This window comes from Sphaeramia orbicularis, chromosome 6 (assembly GCF_902148855.1).
Source record: "Sphaeramia orbicularis chromosome 6, fSphaOr1.1, whole genome shotgun sequence".
NCBI classification, from domain to species: Eukaryota; Metazoa; Chordata; class Actinopteri; order Kurtiformes; family Apogonidae; genus Sphaeramia; species Sphaeramia orbicularis.
Genome location: NC_043962.1, coordinates 33,998,635 through 34,022,277, shown reverse-complemented (window position 1 = coordinate 34,022,277; position 23,643 = coordinate 33,998,635). Strand labels below are relative to the sequence as shown.

Sequence of the window (23,643 nt, the reverse complement as noted above, 5' to 3'; positions counted from 1 at the left end):
CTCTCTGAAAGACGAGCAGCCGCCACTGCTTTAGACTACTGTATGCAGACACCCCCAGTCATAAACTGCATACACACACACGCACACACACACACAGATGCATACTTAATTATCATTATGAAACAAATGCAACATGTCATGTCATGTCAGCAGGATGAGAAGGAGGGGAATAGTTTTCATTGCAGCATCTCTGGAGCGTTCATGCAGTCATGGTGGTCATACATGATGTTGTCATGTTGTTGAGATTCAGCTGCAGATGAAGGCAGTCTTGTTGCCGTTCTAGCACCAGTCATGGCGAAACTTCCACAGTTATTTCAGAGACATCACTGAGCTGAACAGAATAAAACATTCCTGATTATAGAATCTTTTATTTCAAATGTACAAAGGAGATCTGTGCTGTTGCTTTAATGTTGTTTTATGGGTGTTTTACATATTTAATCTGCATGACTGTGTTGTGTATGTTTGGTTTAAAATATTTATTACTGATTCCTATTAGCTCGGGTAAGGCACAGTTAATTCTATTGTATTTTTATTCCAAATTCTGCAATGACAATAAAGCTATTCTGGTTCTGAGAAACAAAAACCTATCATCAACTCTACGAACAAGAATGAATCTGTGTCTTGATTTATCGGTAAGGATTTTAAAGATAATGAGCGAAAGAGTAATTCCTACAGGATCTATTGTAACACTTTTCCTCAGACTACTTATATGGAGCTCTCCTCAACATACAGTCTAAGCTCCACATTCTGCTCATTGTGTTCACACAAGTACAGTTCATTCATGCTGCAGACTCTGTGCCAGTTACTTGAATGAACCTGGCTCTCTCAACTCACATTACCAGCAGCTGTTAGGTGAGCTGGAAAACCACAGCATGAGCAGGAAAGTAGCTGATGTCTTGTATTTGTAGCTGCAGGAATTTGCCAGTTCTTGTAAAAGTTCATTGTATTTATCCTTCACTTTTATACCCCCAGGTTAGCAGGGCATACATTTAGCTTTATAACAGGGTTCTGGATACAGTTACAATGAAAGACTGTTATAAAGCAATTACAGGTAACAATGAAGTGATTATTGGATTACAGAGAAGTGTGCATGTTCTGATTTTTAATTGGCTTTGCAGGTTACTTCATGAAATCTGTGGTGATAGTAAAAGCAGGCTGTCCTAGCTCTTTAACTCTTATGGCCTTCTCAAATGTATTACCCTTTGGCTGCCTTTATGGCAAAACATACACACACAAAAAACTACTATAAAATCATTATACATCAATATTAATATATTTTTAATTTTATCAACCTCTTAAAGAACTTCAGCCCTGCTCAAACCTCCAAACATTGAAACATTTTCTGGATTTTAACCCTTTAAATGCTCGTTTAACCCTTTCATGCATGAATTTTGAGACCCTCAATCAAGGTTTTTTTTCATGAATGTTTTTATTCCTCTTTAGGCATTAAAAAAAAAAACATGCCTAAAGAAAATTTTCTTATGAACCTATTTTCCATGGAGCTGCAAAAATGTCCACTCAGCTGAACACCACACGTTTAATTTTTGGAGCAAAGAAACATGTATTTACTGATATACTGTGTGACAACTATGAAATAAAAACATTTTAATGCTTATTTCAGGTAATTCATTTCTCAGACAGGGGTAGTTGTTTGTTTACCTGCTTTACTAGTTTGTCTGATAAATGAATTACCTACAAAAATTATATGTGGAAGACAGTATGAACCTTTACCAGACATTTTTAATGCTACTAATCTGATGTTTTCTCACATTTTAACATGCTTATACCAGTCATTACTCACTTCATGGGAATATAATGCAAACAAACCAACAACTTTTGTTTAAAACAAACTGTTAATTACAGACTAATAACAATAAAAGCAATTGATTTACACTCAAATATGTAAAAAAAAAAAAATACTAATAAAAAATATGTTGTAATGATTCAGTATATATGTCATTATAATTAAAACACCACACACCTTTCCTTATAAAAATTTTAATTTAAAAATAAAGCGTAAATGTTGTCTAAAATTAATGTTTGTTTGCAACATAGCATAGCAAACTATTACATGATCGAAAACAAATTAATTTTAACAAAAAATGTCTCAGTTTTGAATGTCCGGGGTCACCAGAAATTTGTGATGTTAAAATGGGGTCACAAACCAAAAAAGGTTGGGAACCACTGGTTTAAAAACAATAACAAGCAATTGATTTACACTCAAACATGTTAGTGCAGATCAGGTTTATCAAGAACAGCAAAGTTACAGTAATGGTCTGAATGTCAGTGTATGGGATGATGCATAACCATCCACTGTGTTGGCTGATATGAAACTGAAACAACAAAACCCATGAATATCCAAGAGAACAGCTGTAGAATATCTGTCCACTGTAGTGACCACTATGCATGAAAGGGTGAATTATTTGAGTCATTTATTACAAAAAACACAAAAACTGTTGTATTTTCAATATAATAAATAGTAAGGAGTTGGAACATAAGTGGTGATTGGAGCTTTGGCGATGTCAAAGATTTTTTCTGTTGTGTCAAATACTCCCTCTGGTTACCCTCATGGACAAAAATACCACATTGACTACCATTATAACCTTGAAATGATCACCAAATTAAAAAACAAAACAAAACAGAAACATTTCCAAAAATGCCTGAGGAGGAAGGGTTAATTATGGGCTCCTGAACTCCATCCAGTCACTGGAGTGAGTCGAGTACAGTCCAGAGCTCCAAAGCTGAGATACAGCACCACATTTTTCCAGCTGGAGCTTTCTAGATAAATAAATAACAACGATTATTACATCTGTCTTCAGGAAGGACCAACCAACCTTATCTTATAAAATGCAGTGGTTAGTGCTGTAATTTTCCCCAGTAATGAACCTCAGAGCAGAATTGTAAACTGAACGTTAGTGAAGGCAGAATCATGTCAATAAAATTAGATCCCTGGCCAGCCTCCCATAGAAAAACAAGCCCATAGGTTGTTTGTGCAGCCTATTATTGCCCATAGTTGGTTTTTCTTGTTAAGTGGCAGCATCTGTGTTTACTTTTTTTGACATTCATATTGCAGAAGGTCTGAAAATGTTTTTAAAGAGCAATAATGTGTGTATGGAGGGTTGATGATACTTCAGCTTTGGACATTTACTCAAGAGGCTGCTGTTCATTTCAGTTTCAGATGGGTAGTTAGTATTGTTTTTTTTTTTAGGCCTGTAATATGAGGAAAACCTGCCATGTGGAGTTACATTGTCCAATAACCAATAAATAAGATGGCACTCAACACCAAATGAACCCCAGCCAATTTGACAGTGAATTGGATGTTGTGTGTGCTCAGGGCTCCATTTTGTGGTTCACATGCATGGGTAAAAGGTGTCTGCATACACTTCAGGCAGGAATGAAAATGTTGTGCATGTTCACGATATGATTATCATCAAAATGTGATCTATTAGTCACCACTTTTCTTATTTAATCTAACCAATGATTGTGTCATAATCATAATGGTATGTATATTATTGCAATCTAGACAACAAATGTCTTCTAACCAGCAAAATATTTTTAATCCACTGTTCTTTGTTTTTTGTTTTGTTTTTGTTTTTGTTTTACCACAGCTGCTTTTGTAATCAAAACATTTACCCAAACTGAAACTTATTTTGGAAGATTAACCTTAAGTCTGAGTCAGGGACAAGCAATTTATATAGATGCATAGAATACACTATAAAAAGTTAGAATAATGTTGTTTTCAGACACATTCCTCTTTTTATTCCTGTTCTTTGACCAGGTACAGTGATTACATACTGAGTCCCAATTACATTGTATCTAATGGAAATAACTCTCACCGTCACAATCATTTCATGAGAAAAGGAAAAATTATTTCATTTCAGCTTTATGAGCAATAGTGTAAAAGTTTACAAATGCAAGTAACTTAAAGTAAATGGTTAAACATGATAGTGTCCTCAGAAGGTGGTGAATGGGGTACCTTACACATGGCTTTAAGGAGCAAAGTAGAAAAAGTACAAATGTCTAATTGTTTTTGTACCTGTTACTTCTACCAGCCACATTTTAACACTTCATGGGAATATCCGAGGAGATGAGGAGAAACCACTTCTTCTCTGGAAGCAGAAACAGCTGATCATTCATGTAAGTTAAATGTCATAATTTATACTTCAGTATTAACTCTTTTCAAAAAGGCTAAAAAAAACCCTTAAGTGAGTGTGAAAACTTTTTACCTAATTTAACAACTGCCTAACTCAGGGGTTCCCAAAGTGGGGTACATGTAGTCCCAGGGGGTACTTGAATTTTTTGGGGAAAAATATATAAAAAGTTATTATGTACCGAATACAAAATAAATAATGAGAATTAATGCAGAAATGTAAAACACAATAAATACATTCATAAAATGTTTTTAGTGTCAGTCATCTTGTTTAAACTTTGGTAGCATTTTAAGAACATTTCTATTTTATGTTATTCAAAATGAGTTTATTTGAGTAGCTAAGTAATCTTTTTTCTTTTTTTTTTATGAAAGATTCATTTATTACTTAATGACTAATTTATTTATTTTTCTTATCAATGAAAGACGGCACTTTCCAGTTCATATTTTGCACACGAAATGTTCTCTAAAAAATTATAATTTTTTCCAGTTAAATATATGATGTTTGTTTACAAAGTTTGAAAATATATACAGACCTTTTTTTGCACAGGAACAAATTTTGCATAATTTTTTTTCAATCGAAAATGCTGAAGTGAGAGTTGGGGGTACTTGGCTAAAAAAAAGTATATTTCAGGGGGTACGCCACTGTAAAAATTTTGAGAACCACTGGTCTAACTTGTATAATATCGCAAACATCCACTCAAACAGTGGTCAAAGTTACATGCAGTCTACAGAATTAGACAGCAGCTGGGTTTGTCCATCCTCGTGCAAAGGAAACGCTATAAGATCTTCTGCTGGCCATTAATGTTCTGCTAAACGTGCAGCCAAGGGAAGTCAGTTACTCACTCTGATCTTCCCAGATGCCGTGTGGAAGACATGAGGCAAACACCATGTGCTCTCAGTTGCACATACAATATAAATATAAAATGTTCTCATACACATTCAAATCTAGCTGCTGGTTTGGTTTGTCACGCACACTTAAGCATGGTTACATGTTCACAGTGCGTCTATCCACAAGCTTTCATTTCCCAACCAGGCTTTATCTCTGGATTCCTGAGTGGTTAGTTAGTCTGCAGAGTTTATCAGCCACTGAGGCCAACGAAGGAGTGCATGTGTAGAGGAAGAAGCACTTTCCTTATGCACCAGAGTAATAACAACCCCTGCTGGGTTTTCTTACCCAGCACAGATTAGATCAGAGCCAGAGCCTGATGGTTTGGTCTGTCTGAAAGCTCAAAGTCTTTGGCTTTTACCACTTGGACTACGTGGAGGCCCTCTCCTCAGGGAACAGTCCTACTGAGGCCAAGAGCAGAGCAGAGGAGTGGAGTGGAGCGCTGCAGGGAAAGTCCAGCATACGTCGGTCTGAACACCAGGAAGTGCAGAAAGGAAATGACCTGGGCCTTTGGAAGTCATTAAATCCTTAATCTGATAGCACAGGGAGAGCACACACATCAGCTGCTCCCATCACCTTTCCACCAGTGATTCCAGCAATTTTTTTATTTTGGGATTTTACTTGGAACAGCGTTCGCTTGATTTGATTTTTGATGACAGCGTTGTTAAATAATCAATTCTGTAAATGTGCCTATTCTTAATATTTTAAAGTCTACCACATTGTGTAACTGACAGTGAAATCACATCTGTAATGCATTCAGTGAATGGTCATTCGAGAAAAAAATAGACATTTATTGATGTTTTTTTTTTTCTTTTTCATTGTTTGGGTCTGTTTTTTCTGTTGTGTTTGTATTAATGTTGCTTTATGACGCATCCCCAGTGACGGTCTAATTCGTAGGATACTGAAAACAGCGCTGTGCACAAGTCCCGCAAGAGAGGGTGTTTAAATTTTTAAACATATACCATTTTAGCACATTAACTATTGAAAGGTCCCAGTGAACCGTGAATAACTTGTGCATAATGTAGACAGGCAGAAATCTTTAAGCACCACATATGTACTGTGAAGAATTTAGCTTCTCTGTGTACTCGGTGCGATACGCATTGCTGTTTTCTAGGAGAGAAAAAAGACACAGTCAGGGGTTTGATGCATCACAGGACTCGGAAGTCATCAAAGTGTTTTAGCAATTAAACAGAAACTGGACAGAGATGACGACATTAACCTAAAACTTACTGACTTATTCATCAGGGTTCCTGCAGCTGAGGGAATGCTATTGCTAATGTAAATGGATGGACGCTGTAAGAAAGCCTGCCAACATAGATTACAAAGGACACAGCAGAGAATGGAGATCGCTGTGTCCTTACTTTACATTTGCAGGTGCCATCAGCGTCCTGACCGAGTGTGGTCTAACATCTTTTTTACCACAAATACATGACGATCAACGTGCAGAAGGGCCATTACTTTGTCTTGCTCAAGATGATGAATTTATTACTGTACTTCATGTTGGGGTAACTCTTTTTTTTTAACCTTTATTTCAAAAATTACAGTTACAAAAGATCAAACATACAATCGATATGGCCACAAGAACTTACAGCAACCTTAACATACACACAAAAACAAACAAATACAAAAGGATTCTTAGGCATTGGGGCTGAATCCCAATTCATCCCTTGGCCCTCCCCCTTACCCCTACCCCTCAGTTTTGCGCATACATGTGAAGGGGTAGTGTTGTCCCAATTCTTAATCAGTCAGAGGGGAAGGGCTAAGGGGGAGGGCGCTGTATAGGCCTTGAAACAGAGATTTTCCAGGACCGCACTATGAACAGAGGGGTGGGAGAAATTTCCCATAATTCTGTTCGAATCATTGGCAAGACAAAAGTAAACAGTCACAAAGGGCAGCAGTGTGATGAAAGAAACACACAAATGTACGGATTTTCTTTGTAAACAACTTAATCATTTGATTGACTGTTTAATAATAATAATAATAATAATAATAATAATAATAATAATAATAATAATAATAATAATAATAATAACTAGAAGCACTCAGAGAGCGCAGACCTCCGCCAAGGCAGATCAGTGCCCCGGATGAAAATTTCAGGAAATGTTGATACTGGCACAAGGAACAAATGTTTAAATTTTGGTGGTGATTGGGGGTGGGGGTGGGGGTGGGGGTGGGGTGGAGTGGGGCCACTGATCTGCCTTGGCGGAGGTCTGCGCTGTCTTTTCTAGAAAAGTACTCGTAGAGTGCAGACCTCCGCCAAGGCAGATCAGTGCCCCCCCCCACTCCCGATCACCACCAAAATTTAATCATTTGTTCTTTGTGCCAGTATCAACATTTCCTGAAATTTTCATCCAGATCCATCCATAACTTTTTGAGTTATCTTGCACACAGACAGACAGACAAACAGACAAACCAATGCTGACAAAAACATAACCTCCTTGGCGGAGGTAATAATAAACTTTATTGCAGACACAAGTCCATATAACACAAGCACACAACGTACAGAATAAATAGAAGAAAAAGGAGACAGAAATTAATGCAGTTTCAATGTGTTATAGATCACATTTCAGCAGTTTATAGTTGATAGCTGCAAAAAGATGACCAAAGCCCATGGAACAGAGATGGTTACATCTACTGACGGCATGATGAATACTTTTGGTTGTCACATCTGTTAATAGCGGCATCGATGACTGCTGATGACGTAACAGGTCGCGAAGGGTTGTCCCATTTCATAGGACAGAGGAGAACTAACAGATTTCAGATTCTTTTATTCCTTCAGCTCTCACACTTTCAAACTCTGACAGCAGCCATTTTAGTCATTTTAGTCATTTTATACGAGATTTTCTTGTTAGCAGAACCAATAGGGTCTTTTAGTCTGCGTTGGTATTTATTGATTATTTATTGTTGATTATTTAAATGCATTTATTCGTAATTGCTTTCAATGATCTTGTTTTTGTGTACTGATTTATTTATGTTTGCCACATTGTACTTTGGTAAGGGTTAGGGCTAAGGGGTGAATTGGGATTGGGCGTAGTTCTCTGTAGAAGATTCTTTATATAGTTTGACAGTCTTATCACATTTGGGGGAGTCTATAAGCTTAATACTGCATATGTACTGTTCAAATTCAGCTGGACTCTCTGTAAACTGGGGGTCATTTTCAACACTTTACATTTGTGGATATGGAATTTACCAAACAATATTAATAAGTTAACAACATATTCAATGCTACTCTCTTGGTGAATAAAACATGTAATAACAGACCTTATAATTAATTACAATAGGGTGTTTGACTTTACACAATATATATTTTTCCAATTTTGTCCAAAGGGTTATAATAACAGAGTGGTTGCACTGATAGAATAAGTGTATTAAAGTTTCATTTTTTTCATGTTCATTATTGCATAAGTTGCATTTATTTTCTAGATCTAAAAATTTAGAAAGATATGCATTAGTTGTATATATATTGTGTAAAATCTTGACGTGTTGGGTTAACTCAGACTCCAAGTGTGTATGCTTCATTTTCATTCATTATTTCAACACAAACACCAATCTTTGCTGGCTTTGCCTTTAAAGGGTAACAGGGATCTGTTGGTACAGAGTGTCCGTGGTTGCCCCACGCTCTTATAAACACTCCTGACATGGGCTAATGTTCAGTGTATCCTGGGGCACACATGCCTTCTAAGAAAATTAAACCAAATCTCTTTTGCTCTAAACAAAAGCAATGTCAGAGAAAAGTTAAAATCCTATAACAAGGGGAGACATGAAGTGTATTATATTATAGCTTTGAACCGACAAATTCATTTTTTCTAATTTTATGCCTTAAAATGCATCTGTGGGATGAAAGGGTTTTGTGGTAAATTAAACACATGTCCTCTGCCGTTGCCAACTCTGAGTCTCTGTTTGCATAGTGTCAGTCAGAATAATCTTTATTACCAACAGAACACTGCATTTATAGATTAATCCAGTCAAATGCTTTAGCTGAGCTGCTATTCTATTATGTTTGAGTCAATTGTCATGGCAGTTTAGTCAACATTAGGACAGGTGTAGAGGCTGAATACATGAATACCTCAGGGAATGTGCACATCAGGAAAACAAAAGCACTAAAACCAGGCGAGGATAAAGGAATTCAATTAACAGGTTTAAGGTTTAAGTTGTCACCATGTTCTTTCAAGCATGAATGTCCATGAATGTTTCCCTGTGCAGGAAATATGCTGAATGGATAAATCATTTTGCGCAAAGAAAGTTTACTTAAAATACAAAAATGATACAGATCCTAAGATTTAATCTAGTGCTAACCAAGGTTATAATACTTTTTCAATATAGTTTAGTTTTATGTTGTTTTGACTTTTTTTTTCTCTAATTCAGTTAGTTTTAATTCATTTTTAGAGCAGGTTTGCTAGTTTTTATTAGTTTTCTTTTTTTTCCCCCAGTAAATGCTTAGTTTTAGTATTAGTTTGAGTTTTTTCACATTTTTTATCTTCCTCGCTGTCATATTCAAATAAATCAAGACTCTGCTGCTTTCTCCCAACTTTTTTTTTTCTCTAATTCTAGTTTTGTATTCTAGTGTTAATTAGTTTTTAAAGCAGGTTTGCTAGATTTTTATTATTTTTCGTTTTTTCTAAATGCTTAGTTTTAGTTTAGTTTTAGTATTGTGTTTCATTTCATTTCCATAACTTTTATCTTTCGTTGTATCAAAAAAAAAACCATACAGGACTTTAGTCTCCATGTTGCCAGGTAGAGTGCGGACGAGAAGACGACTCTAAACGACAAGTGCCGAGAAGTGACGGACTGTGAAGTGCCGTATGGTGCCGCCAGCTAAAATTGCTTGAGTGAAATAAATCGATTTCATATCAGTTTGACTTTGACAAAGACGAAAACTAAGGGAATTTTATCTATAAATTTTATATGAATGAATGAATGAATGAATGAATGAATGAATGTTTATTTCAGTTAAATACAAAATACAAAACACATACATATTAAAAAAAAAACAACAAAACAAAACACCTACATATTAAAAAAAAAAAAAATGTTTTAGTTCTGTAAGTACACAATACAGTCTCAGTTGGTTATCATTTTTTCTTTTAATTATAGTTTTTATTTATTTCAGTTAACGAAAATCTTTTTTCAATTCTAGTTGTTGTCATTTCATTTTTGTTAACGATAATAACCTTGGTGCTAACATAGGCACGGGAAATGATTAGATTTTATTGATACCTGTGATGTTTTATCAGCCTGTCTGTTCATTGATTCCCTCAGTGAGTCCTGATCCATTTTCTGTGTGCAAAAATACACTTTTTTTCCAGTGTCAGTGTAGCATTTTTCCACATTTAATATTACTATTTTGGAGACATAACAACCATGCTTTGAGCTGTTCCATTCTCTCCACCTTGATTCTTTCTTATTGATAAATATGAGGTTGGCATCTCTGTTTTGCAGTGCACAAATATACGACCTCTGATAAAAGGAACTGGAAAGATTAGACCATTTGGAACCCATTCCTGAGTCCCAAAAGACACCAGAATAACTTATTATGAGTTGTTTTACTGCAGGAGTAATTTATTCCTTTATGATGCTAAATATATATTCATCTCTATATATATCTGCTTGGATGCTTTTGTCTTTCCAGTAGGAAAAAATTTATTCCAATGTTATTCAGTAAAAATGAATAACCTTTTCAATTCTGCTGTTAAAATGTAATCATAAAGAATACTGTACTGAGCAGAAGCTCATGCTCTGAGCAGCAAGTCTGATTTTTCCTTGATGTTTACAATGCTCAGGCTTAACCGAATGACAACTGTAAGCTGTTAGAGAGGATTCTCATTTTTGTCCGTTTATTTAAGAGAGCCTTCTCTCCATTACATGACGTCAAACATCCACTGGGAAGACTAAATAGGGCGTTTTAAGTCTACACAACTCCCCTCGCACTGTTTTTAATGGGAGGTTTTTAGACCCACCCCCCCAATTGATGGAGGGAAAAATGTGATGGGGCGGAAACAGTTTGTATTCTTATTTTAAGAGCCAAAAACGTTGCCTTAAAAGTCTTTATTTAGGGTATCAGCCGAGTAGGTGTTTCCCATAAAATGTTGATGACAGAAGAGGGAAAAGGCGAGAGTGAGAGTTTGTAAATGGAGGCCTCAATCTGCCCGCTTCCTCCAGAAGGACCACACACTTTATGGATCACTTCCTCCTCTCCTGTAGTTCAAGAACGGCCTGACGTGTGCCGGCGCCATCCTCTGTGATGGCAACCAGGATAAACGGTACAAACAGCGGGGGATACATGGCAGCTTAAAAGCCTCTGTCCCAAATAAAAGTTGCAAAGAAACACAAAGCGTTAGGGGCTGTCACAATCTGGAGATGAAGACCAGCCACGAGAGATGCAGGATGATTGGGCAAAACTTGGACTAACCTTCTGCCACCTCTCGGGGACAGGAAGTCTGCTGTGGTGTCCTGTCTTCTCTCTGTTTAGGTGCCAGCGTGCCTGTCTGCTTTTTCTAAGTGCTGTCAGTATAAAGGTCAGCCAACATCAAGCGCTAATCTCATTCTTCCCTTTTCATCATAGAGCAAAATTGTGTGCAACAGTAAATCACCTGACAAGTCATTTAGAGAAACTGACTCGTGTGAAGGTCTATAGATGTTTGGAGGATCTGGCCTCATAAGGGGAAACTTGACTCGCATGAAAGTTTTTGGCCCCAATCTGAGTGGCACCCTAACATGTTCCATTCATGAGTGTTTGTGTCTGGCATTTGTAAGACCAATAACATATACTTTAGATTCCTCTGTGTATAAACTCCTCCCCGCACAGCCAGACACATTGTCCAATAGCTTTTACATCCCAGGAACATGAAGTGGAGAGCCAGTCTGGGCGATGTCACTGAATTATTAATTACATATTAGATAAACTGATGAAATGAGTTAGTTTTCATTTAAGAACAAATACATCCAAGGCTTTCTGTGTTCCCAATACCCCTCTGAAGTATCTAATCTCAGACTATTGCTGAATCAATGCCAGTAATGATTTAACTTAACCCTATAACTCCAAATGTATCATATTTGATACATGAATTTTCATTTTGAAGCCCACTACATGATCAGTGTGATATTTTTTTCTTGAAAAGCCTGATGTATACAATTAGATACATGCAATACATGGATAATCCAACGGGGGGGGGGGATCATTCACCACAGGCCTTTCCAGTGACACTACAAGATTGTCATTAATGAGGAAGGAGGCAGAATTTTGAAAATTCTGAAAAGGAATTGCTAATTTGTTAGACATGTTTGAGTTATATTATGTTTTTGTTTGCTCAAAAACAATAATATTTCAGTATTGAGACCCAATGAATCAAATATGATACAAAATTGAAACTCATACATGGAAATTGATATTGATATTTGAAAACATTTTTTTGGGTTGTTCAGAAGGACCAGTAAAGGCTCCAGTTTCAAAGAACTGGAATTTTCAGTGAATTATTTAATGGTTCAGGCTTTACAGGGTTAAAAAGGACAAAATAAAGCTCAAGCTGGGAGTAACATTTTACAAAAGTAATGCATTACAGTAATGGATTATTTTTTGCTATAACGCTGTAGTGTAAGGCACTACTAATACATTTTCAGTAATATTTTACTCTGTACATGTTCAATAGCACTTGCATTACAACACACTTTTCGCCCACAGTTTAATTGCTCAAATGAAAAAAAAACAAAACAAAACTGCAAGACCTTAAGGAATAAAAAATGGAAAGTTCTATTTCCTGCTGATGTTCAGCCATTGGGTGAAGATGGCAGAGGACAGTACACTAGCCACATTGAGGTATGTTCATTACTAACCCTTACCCTGCTTAGTAGTTAGCATGATCCCTGTGATCAGCAATGACAAGATAAGCTAATGTTTCTATGACTAGTTAGAATTCTTTATCGATAGCTGATTTATCTACCTGCATCCTCAGCACTCCACCCCCTGTTTAAACATATAAAATGTTGAAACAAATGCAACCGTTCCTGCTGGGATTCGAACATCATAGACTGTACCATTACTTGCTGAGCTATCCATCCACATGTACTTCAGGGTGGAAATTTATGCATCCCAAGGCTCTCCGATATCTCGTATATGCGGAAGGTTATTATTTGACTTTGGGGGGTGTTGGGTTCTACTGTGCACTGGGGATGGAGATATTCACCTATTTGAAACAGTGGTCTCCACAACTGCAGGTTTTGTTGGGTGTTCCTGGTCTGCAGTGGTGAGTACCAACCAAAAATGGACTAAGGAAGAACTTCCCAACCTTAGGACAATTGATCATCTGTGGGTGGAGTTGGATAAATAAATCTGATCCATGTAGGTCCACCTCTACTTCCAGGATTTCAGGGATCTGCTGTTAACTTCTTGGTCCAGATACCACAGCACACCTTCAGAGGTCTGGTGGAGACTAGTCCTGGGGTCAGAGCTGGTTTTGTGGAAAAAGTTGAACCTACACGATATTAGACAGGTGGTAATAATGTTCTAGTCCCGTAGATACTTGATTGGTTGAGATGGAGTTCTTGTTCCTTAGATACCTTTAGTAGGTACTAAACACTTAACACTGGGAGTAAACAAAACGATCTGGAGACGGCCTGACCCTGTGATTTGACCGTCACAATTTCTCTCTTGCCAAAGTCACTCAGATCCCGACTCTTACCCATTTTACTATTTCAAACACATCAACTTCAAGGACTAAATGTTCACTTGCTGCCTAATATATCTCATCCACTGACAGGTCTTATTGTATTGTCATAGTCAACATTAACACCACTTTACCTGTCAGTGGTTATAATGTTATGGCTGATCATTACAGAAGGTACACATCTCAGAAGTGTCCGATAAAATATTGGATTGTCCTGTCTCTTCAGCACAGAAGGGGGCATCATAATGTATATCCCCTCAATTTTGCCACAAATACATTTTGCAGATGTGCATTTTTACAGGTGCCAGCTATGAACACACCCTCTAAATCATGTACGCTGGTTTCCGGTCCTGCCATTTGTGTTGATATTTGAGAAGACTGGAGTGTACTGATTTTTGTCAGAGCTATTATTTTGGCTGGTCAGCTTCATCCATTCCTCATATTTAGGCTTCAATATATCCAACAAATCATTAGAACAGGGTTGATTTAGAGGGAATAATCTGTTAAAAATAATGAAATAAAAATATAATTTGATATCCAGGAAAGATCTACTTCTTTATGAGACAAAACAGGGTGAAGATCGTCAGCTTGTCAATAAACGCGTGAGAAATGAGAAAGTCCCAGTTCAGTTCTTGACGAGTCAAACCAGTTTCTGTGTGTCATTCCTTCACTCTCTTTTCCCATATTTATCTTCTCTACATCTATCAAGAAGAGGCATAAAATGTCCAGGAAATATTTTAAAAATTAACTTAATGTATTCCGTAAATCTAGTTAATGTCCCATTTTGGTGCTGTCAAATAAAACCCTGGGGTCTCCAAAACGTTAACTGCTCTAGGTATGATTAAAAAGGCATGTCGTTATTTTAAAAGTCATGCATTTTTGTGTTCTTCCAGTTGGCTTGGAAAGAGTTTCATCACCCTGAGTGTAATGGGATTTTGTCATAACGGTTCTTGTGATCTGCACTTTCCTCCTGACAGTGATGATTTCTTTTGAGGATTGTTCCAGGTAGTTATTTAAATATACAGACCGAAGACTGACTATGTTGCAGTCAATAAGAATTTGTTTAATTGTTCTTTGTGATTATGCTCTTGGAAAAGGCTGTCCATTACCCTCATCCTTTTTCCCCCACTGGAAAGTTGCCGTGAAGCACTTTACCCATGACCCCCTGTTTCCCTGACAAGTGAATAGAGCCTAAGGATCTGTTTCTGGGCCTGAGCTCCCAACAGCATTCCTTGTGTTAAGGAAAACATGTAAACTGACGTCGAAAAAATAAAAGTGAGCAGTCAGCTCCCTTGGCCTTTTTTGCCTGGCCCAGATGCCCATATGAAAGCTGACTTTTGTGTGCTGGACAACTCATACAAGGTGGACGGCCGGTGTTTTTCCTGGCATGTGTTGAACAAACACAGACCAATTACACTGGGCTGCCTGGTGTGTCAAGCCGTGATCTACAGTTTTATTTTGCATTATTTGAGAAGGTTTAGGAAGTAAATCTGTATCCCGCAGAACAAGAGAGACAGAGATATATAATGCAGGTTCCTGAAATTTCCCTGGGTTAGCATAAATCCCAGACTAGAGCAGATATCTAGTGTCTAAGACAAGCACTACGTCCCACGCCAGCGAACTGCCACATGGTCTGAGCAAGCTGCGGTGGCAGAACCGCTTTGAAAACTTTGATCTGAAATATTCAAAACTCATACATACAACTTTTCTAGCTCTCCTGAATAGATACCGTATGCAATAAAATGTGTATTGCATTATTCATCTGTGGCTGTGTTTCAATTTTCTCTCCTCTGCCTGCAGCGCTCCCACCCACACCAGTGAATTAAGTACCCGTCTCCTAATTCAGTCCCAATAATCTTCCCCAACAGTCTCCAAAATAGTGTTACCATGTCCAGCACAGATATGCATGGTGGGAACATATAAAACCATTTAATGTAACATGCCAGAGTATTTTTGCAATTTGAGATTAAATTACAAACGGTGGCCTACTTTGTGTTACTTTTAGCCATATGCAGCCAATTTTCATGTGCAGATGGAGGCTTTTCCTAAATTAGTTTTGTTCACAGTCACTCATTAACATTTTCTACATTAATTAATTTTAATTAAAGCATAGCAAAGCATATCCTTCATTTCAGATAATTTGATGATCTGATATCTTAACTCATCCTTCCTTCTAGACCTGTAAAACATTTGACAGGTCTATATGGCAGGATGGTTTTATGATTTATGTACCCTGTGTGTAATATCACATCTATGTAACCTGTACTATTTTCATTGACCAACTTAATTTGTATTTTATGCATAAAAAGAAATGTTGAATTTTATACTTGTTTTGGTACAGAGACATTATTATGATTGTATTACACTGCGCTATCATTTTAATCCACATTTTAGACCTGTGGATACTATTTGTTGCTCTTTTGCAAATGTTATTTTTGCACATTCTTAACAAGACTTAAGCTTTTCAACAATCTGTCTGACTGTTGTCTGTTCTTGTCTTCGTCCATACATTTTCAATAGGACACAGATGTGGACTGCAGGGAGGACAGTCCAACAGAAGAATGAACTCATTGAGCTCATGCAGAGTGGGTCCTGGAATTGTCTGGCTGAAATAACCATGGACTTCCAGGGAAAAGATGTTGAGTTAATGAAAGCATAATGTCCCTCTAAAAGTCCACTATACACCTTCACATCAACGGTACCTTCACACATATGCAGGTCAGCCGTTTGTGCACCCCCAGAACATCACAGATGATACTTTTACACCTTTGAGTGATAATAGGCGGGATGGTCTTTGTTATCTTTGGCCCACAGATCCTTTTTTCCTGAAAACATGTTGAAATGTGGACTCATGAGACCACAACACACTGTTCCACTATTAGTAATTTTTTTTAGATGTGCCCTGATCCAGTGAACTCAGCGCCGTTTCTGCATAGAATTAGTGTGGGGTTTCCTCCTTGTGCAATACAGTTTCTGGTTGCATTTCTGGCTGCAGCGGCAGATGTTGAGGTGTTGAGTGAAAGCAGTTTTCCAATGCCCATGTGGCTGTATTCATCACCGTAGTGTGATGGTTTCTCATACAATGTCACCTGAGCACTCAAAGATCACACACATTCCACAGTGGTTTCAACACTTGGCCTTTACACAGTGACATTTCCCTAGACTCCCTGAATCTTTTCACAATATTATGTAAGGTAAATAGCAATTTTGCATTGACAAATGTCCTGTTTGAACTTATTGACAATTTTCTCATGAAATTTGGAACAAAGTTTGGGCTAAAACAAAGAATGGAAAAAGGAAGATGCTCCTGTTCTGTTTTTTGTGTGAGTGTGATAGTTCATACATTTTCAATATATGTTTATTAAGTTTACTATGAATTATTGTGTATTCAGGAGGTAATAGTTTTTTTGTTTTTTTTTTTGCCAAAATCAAGGCCTACCACAATTAAGAAACTGAAAACCAAATTTGAAGCATCTGTAAATGTTATCAGCTCAAAGTTACTTTTACTATCAGCAGTTTCTAAAGGTTATTTTATATTTTGCACTAGTTTCCATGTATGTGCATTGTGTGATGACTGGTCTTCTTCAAGTAGCACTGCGTTTTGTTCCATGTCTAGAGAGTCAGCAGCGATGTTTACCATCAAGCACAGAGTCAAGGTGGCCCAGGGAGTGTGTCAACATACAGAAAACTCCAGTCACCAAAACGCACTGGATTATTTTAGTTGGATTTTTTCATCAAATAACAGGGGGATTACAGTTTCTCTCAACAGCGGTGGCTTTGTCTGATCATTTCTGGCCTGTAAACAACAGTGTAAAAGCTCCAAACATCATCATGGAGATTTTTTAAATCCTATAACTAACACAGTGAATCCCTCAGTCCGACATGATTTAATTAGAATATCCTTGCATCACTGATATATCCAGACTCATACATCGTACATTTGGTCCTGTGCAGATTCCTCCTCCATGTTTGCCGTGACTACACAATAGTATTAGGGTTTTTAAATCAGATGCATGTTTCTGAAGAAAAAGGAGGCTTGTTCATTTTTCTTTTTGGGGGCTCAGCCGGTTAAGCTCCTGTTCTGTGGGCACTGTGTTTATATGCACACGGGCAGACAAATGATTGTGTCAGGAAGTGTGGGCACGTGTGTGTCTGTGTACGGTGGTGGCATTTGTACATGTTTGCATGTGTAGAGAAGGGTGTCCACAGCACCTCAGTGGAAACTTGGCCGTCGGCCGACTGCTGCCCATGAGGGCTGGTAAACATGCTGCAATGGATCTCAATCTCTGCACACAAGTGCCAAACGCGATGTAAACTTGTTTTCATCACTCCATTCAGCTGCTCTGTCTTCTTTTCCCTTTTGTCTTCCAGCTTGGGATCATACTATATTTAAAGTAAAATGTAGACGGCAATGTGTAATATATATTTTAAATCAGCCTGCCTTGTTGTGTTTTGTTATGGTTCTTCCTTAGTGCTACTGAAACAGACGGTTACTGCTGGTGTGGTTTTACTCAAGATTACAGAAAGATATTTTCAACCACATTTACCTAAAGTGTACTGTAAGTCAAGTATGAGGTATGTAATTAGTTCATATTCATATAGGATGTGAGCAGAGCATAGGGGCTGCAGGGCGAAGTGTTTCACTGGTAAACAAGTCTACAGGAAACAGGCCTGTGGACATTCACTCCTCCTGTATGGATCAGATCTGTCAGCTCCAGCCCCAGAGGCTGGCGTAGGTCTGAGTGAGGTCAAGTCAGATGACTGCCCCCATACAACATCCAAACCAGATGTCTGATGAATTGCACCTCATAAAAGATTCCTCTTTTACAATGAACCGTGCTATTGCCAAATAGGGTAAGACTGTTACGTGAGCGTTCCCCAGTCATTAAAATTCTTACGGGTTATTCAGAATGGCCTCTGGACATGTTTGTAGAGTCAACCGACAGAAATTTCACAATGATTGTGTCCTGAGATGCTGGCTGTAGTGGCTACACTGATTCATCTCCATATGACACAAACTACATGTGAACCAGAAAGTGATGCTGTTCATGGGGGAAAATGCAGGTTGTAATGAGTTTCATTCATCCTGGACAGCTGTTGGCTTTCACTTTTGATAGAATGAGTACTGGTCCAGATATTCCACATCTGGCATAACTGTACTTCTTTCCTGTTTTTATTTCCATCATAACATAATCTGTGTCATTTTATATTACATTACCACACGCAGATATAGTTATTTTTGGAAACCTTTTGCTCCTATCTGAAAACATGGTTTGTTACACAGTTTAACCCATAAAGACCCAAACAGACACTGGTAACTAAAACCATCTACTGATCTTAGATGATTAATAACTTCTGATCCACTAATCCCATCAATACATGTCAATAATTGGTGTAAAATACAGTTATTCATCTTTTCATGGTCATCAGATATGACCCATTTGGACATTCGGAGGCTCTGTAGTTACCGTGGAAATACCATCATCTTCTACAACATTGATTCACCAGTAAAACCCATGGATCAATGACAGTGGATGGACACACTTTTTATTATTTTGTCATTGATACATTTTGCTCAGTTTTCTCTGTTTTGTTAAAATAACCTTCAACTTTATTCTGAGCTTTAATGAACATCTACATGATCAGTGAATTAAATACAGGAAAATACATGATTTACACTGAAAAAACACAAAATACAGAGGATAATGTTAGAATAAATTGTGATAAATTGCTTAAGAAAGGTTAAATAGAGAGAAAAATTAATTTGGGAACTGACACAAAAGATGTACTGTGTCCTTATGGGTTAAAGAACATTTGTATATTCATGTTTGCCTGACTTTAGCTCATCTGTGTTTTTTCTTAACTTTAGAACAAGGAATGTGTCTCTTCTGGTCCCCCATGAAATAAACTAGGTTGATGAAGCAGTAGTTTTTTTTATTTCTACCCAAGAAACTTACATTGTTTCCGATAAAGGAATACACAAATTGGTTGTTGTGATAAAATCTCTTCTCAGTTAGTGCAGGCAGCTGTCTTGTGTGATACACTGCAATGAAAGGGCTGTCTGGCACTTAGTGAGCATGTGCTGAGAGGTGATGGACACGGCCTGGCCTCCTCCTGCTCCTATCACTCCCTGTTAGCACTTCTTTTCCTCCCTGGTCCCAGTAATCACAACCGACAAGGGATACACAGAACACTGTCTACACCGATGCATGGAAAGAGCTATGCTGACCCGTGTCACTCTGGTGGAGTGAGCACAGGTAAGGACTGAAGGAGTGAAAAAACATGATTTGAAGAACATCAGCACTGTAGTCATGACTTCTGGTGAATATGCTGCATCTCTCTTTTGAAAGCTGCAGGATTTGCATGAATTAATGAAGAGCGCAGAGCTGCAAAAACAAAAGTGTGGCATGACAGAGAGTTGTGTCCTCATTTAGATGCTGTGAGACGACCAGATGTTTTCAAGTTATTGGGTTCAATGTACAGTAAAAATGTTTATGTGTGTGCGAGTGACCAAAAGAACAACAAAGAAAAAAAAAAAATACAATTATGGTGTACTGTTTTCAAATGCATAATTTTCATCACTGCTTCCTTGTGCACCAGCCAACATAAAAGAGATGAAATGAGCTGGCTCGTTTGAGGATGTTTGCATATGACGCATGTCCACCTTATGTGAGAGGGTGTGCTCCCATGAGAGGATTACACGGACGTGAGCTCTGATCTTAGGGAGCATACATACGCCTCCTGAACTGTAAGCAAATCTACTTAAGCACGTGGAAGATCTGTGTGTTGAAACATTGATAGACACACTCCACTGTGACACAATATGTCATCAGTGACACTTGAAGTGAAATGAATATTTCAATGCTCTGGGGGAGTTTGTGCATTAGGAGTCAAGCTGGAGGGCAGCCATAGGACTGCTCTGACTGATAAGTTGCAAAAAAAGATTGAACCAAAACACTGAAACGTTTGCTGTGAAAAATAAAATACGTTTTTTCTTTATTCGGACAGGAACCTATTATAGTAGGAAAATATAGGTCAACCTAATTTTATACATATAAAAACTTTTGTGTAGTTTAAGCTAAAATGTTCCATTGTGTACATTTCTAAATGTAGCACATTCAATATATTTCATGTAGAATCCTAATATTAGTCAGATCTAGTGAGGACAACGCCTGCTGGGCTGGCAGAGGAAGGGTTTGGGGGTTTCACTGCTGCTGCAATATCTTGCTCCCTGTGTGAAGTCGGAACTCGGGGGTGTGAATGAGCTGAGACCAACGGCTGGTTGGAGAGCTGGTGACAAATACTAAGGATTTGCCTCACAAAACACCGACCAACAACTACACAAACACCTTCAACCTTCCAGAGCCTCGTTTATCCTCGAAAGTAACGGGATCCTGTACGATTTCAAGAGACCGGGAAGTGTGGCCAAACAATGGGCACAGGAAGCGCATTTTATCGCCGACTGTTGACGGACAAGACTGATGTTTTGCAAAGACTGGTGCTGCACGGACCGGGCCGTGGAGGCACAAAGCGAGGAGAATGGCAGCAGAAGTGAAAGAGACGGCGCGCCACAAAGCAGGGCAAAGCAGGACGCGAGTGTGCAGAGAAGCAGTGCCCTAGATCTGTGTAACATCTGAGTTACTTTGTCATTCAGGCTCCCTTATGCTGGTCGGCCAGCAGTTCCTTCAGCAGCACCTGGAAAAACAAAGAAACTGCGTCCAGTGGCAGCACATCTCCGTGCGTAAATGGAGACGCGTCTGTGCGTATTCGCCGTTTTTCATTATACCTACGATAAATGATGTTTGCTTTGTCACTAACTCATGTCCTGTCCCATGACCACGGCGCTATAGATGCATTAAAGACTTCCTCATAGTTCATATCTGCCATGAGTGATGGCGATGCCAGTAGAATCTGACAGTACCGGTGCGCAGAGCAGCACTCATGAAAAAAGCTTCAGCGCACCGGATCGCAATGGTTATGTGAAAACATGTGTCATCCCACTGAGCAGAGACCGAAGCTACGAGTCGTGGGTGAGGCTAATATTCACCAAAATATGGAGTTCCCAGAGACTCAGGAGTACAGTGTGTGTGGGGTCGCTTTCGGTTTTTCTCGCTCTGTTGGTCAAATGTGCAGAGTGGAGAGCTGAGTCCAGCAGCAGCAGCAGCAGCAGCAGCAGCAGCGCACACAACACACTCTCACACTCTCCGTCTCCCCTTCACTTCTTCACAGGCTGCGCCGCGGAGCTGTTGCAAACTTGCTGGAGTGTGGTTTCGCCATTGTTCACCCTTGTATGTGCCTTCTTTTGGGTGGGTGTCTACTTAATCCGGTGCGGGGTCCTGATCCAGACCGCCCTGTCCCTGCTGACCGTGTGCCACCTGGGTGAGGCAGCAGCCTGGTGTCTCCTGGATGGGACAGATGAGCAGCTGCTTTCAGTCACCACAGCGGCCGTGGTCGTGCTCATCTGCGTGGCCACCGGCGCACTCATGGTAGCGCGGCTGAACCAGGGCATATCTGTGATCCTTTTCATCAGCATAGTCAGGACTATCTCTCTGTTCTCGCTGCACAAAGTACGGGCCACTTGGAGACCGTACGTAGCCTACCTGGTTGGAGTGCTGGGCATCCTGCTGGCGAGGTATGCTGACAAGCTCCTTCCTAACCAAGGGAGACACAAGGAGGGCTGCACCCCCGTGACTGGCGCCAGGGAAGAGATCCCTGTATTTAAAAGGCGCAGGAGGTCCAGTTCTGTGATAGCCTCAGACATGGCACACAGTCAGTCCAACAGTAAGTCACATCGCCGGACCTCTCTGCCATGCATCCAGAGGGACCAGGTAAGAAGTTTCCGTCCCATTCAACTTTTCTATTCCGAGCTTGTTTTTCTCTTCTGCTGTCCACATTTGTGTTTGAGGCAAATGCATGGAAAGAGAGAGCACAGCTGTGGCAACAAAATAAGAGTTGTTGGCCTTGTATGGTAAAAATAAGAATGATCTGCATCATTTCAGTGTAATAATTGGCAATCAAGTATCAAGTATCTGTCTTAATATTTAAGTTTACTTTAAAAAAAAAAAAAAAAAAATCTATGACATGTTTATACCTAAACAATAACAACAAAATAGCAAAACAATGTAATCATTATTATTATTATTATTATTATTATTATTAATAATAATAATAATAATAATAATAATAATAATAATAATAATAACAATAATAATAATAATAATAGATATTATTGTTTTATATTTTAAAGGCTCTGTTTTACGTTGCTTTTACAGTTTAGGCTAGAAATATATTGTAACAGCACTGATGCATTATATTTACTGAAAAATCCATTATATCAGGATTTGTCATTATTTATTCATTCATTTATTTAGATTTAATCTTCTTTAACATTTATTTAATATTTTGCACTCTTCAGACAAGTGTGATTGTTTTTCTGAATTAATTTATAAATGAGTTGTTTCAATCTGGTGTGCTTGTGTCATTTAAAGATAAAGAATCAATTGTGGTTTTGTCTTATTAAAGCAGTGCTATTTTTGAAACCATGCTTTCAAGTGCTGATGAAGAAGGGAAGATGAGGATACGATGTCAGTGATTCAACTCATCCCTAATTATTTATGTCAAACATTTTCCCCAGATGATCTCTGAACCACTGCAACACAACTACTGAATGCATTTTTAATTCCTCTATCCTGGACCTTTTATGCCACTTGCCCCTCACTTATTGTGGCTTTCTGTCAATAAACCTCAGGAATGAATCTGAGCTTTTTAAACCTCCTCTGATACTGATACACATAGAAACCTGCGTTAAAAGGGGGTGGGGGGCTTCGCTTAAGCAGATTTGTATCAGCTCCTCATCCCTGCTTATGGAAAATCAATGAGCATGCTGAGCATGTGAATGGGAAACAGATTTTTGGAGTGATCAAAGCTCTCGTTGTGACCTGTGAGTG

The 23,643-nt window shown here is 38.4% G+C and overlaps 1 protein-coding gene across 4 annotated transcripts in view; it reads left to right on the top strand.

Annotated features, from left to right (window-relative positions):
- Positions 1 to 20,759: 20,759 nt before the first annotated feature.
- Positions 20,760 to 23,643, top strand: part of LOC115420865 (cGMP-inhibited 3',5'-cyclic phosphodiesterase A) — a 91,481-nt gene continuing 88,597 nt past the window's right edge. The window contains exons 1-2 of one of the 4 annotated variants that reach the window (XM_030136437.1): positions 21,561 to 21,726; positions 21,926 to 22,524. In XM_030136437.1, coding sequence (XP_029992297.1) covers positions 21,684 to 21,726; positions 21,926 to 22,524 — 642 coding nt within the window. In that variant the 5' untranslated portion in view covers positions 21,561 to 21,683. Of the gene's footprint in view, positions 22,525 to 23,643 lie in introns of all 4 variants that reach the window. The other 3 variants (XM_030136436.1, XM_030136435.1, XM_030136434.1) reach the window with 3 other exon arrangements.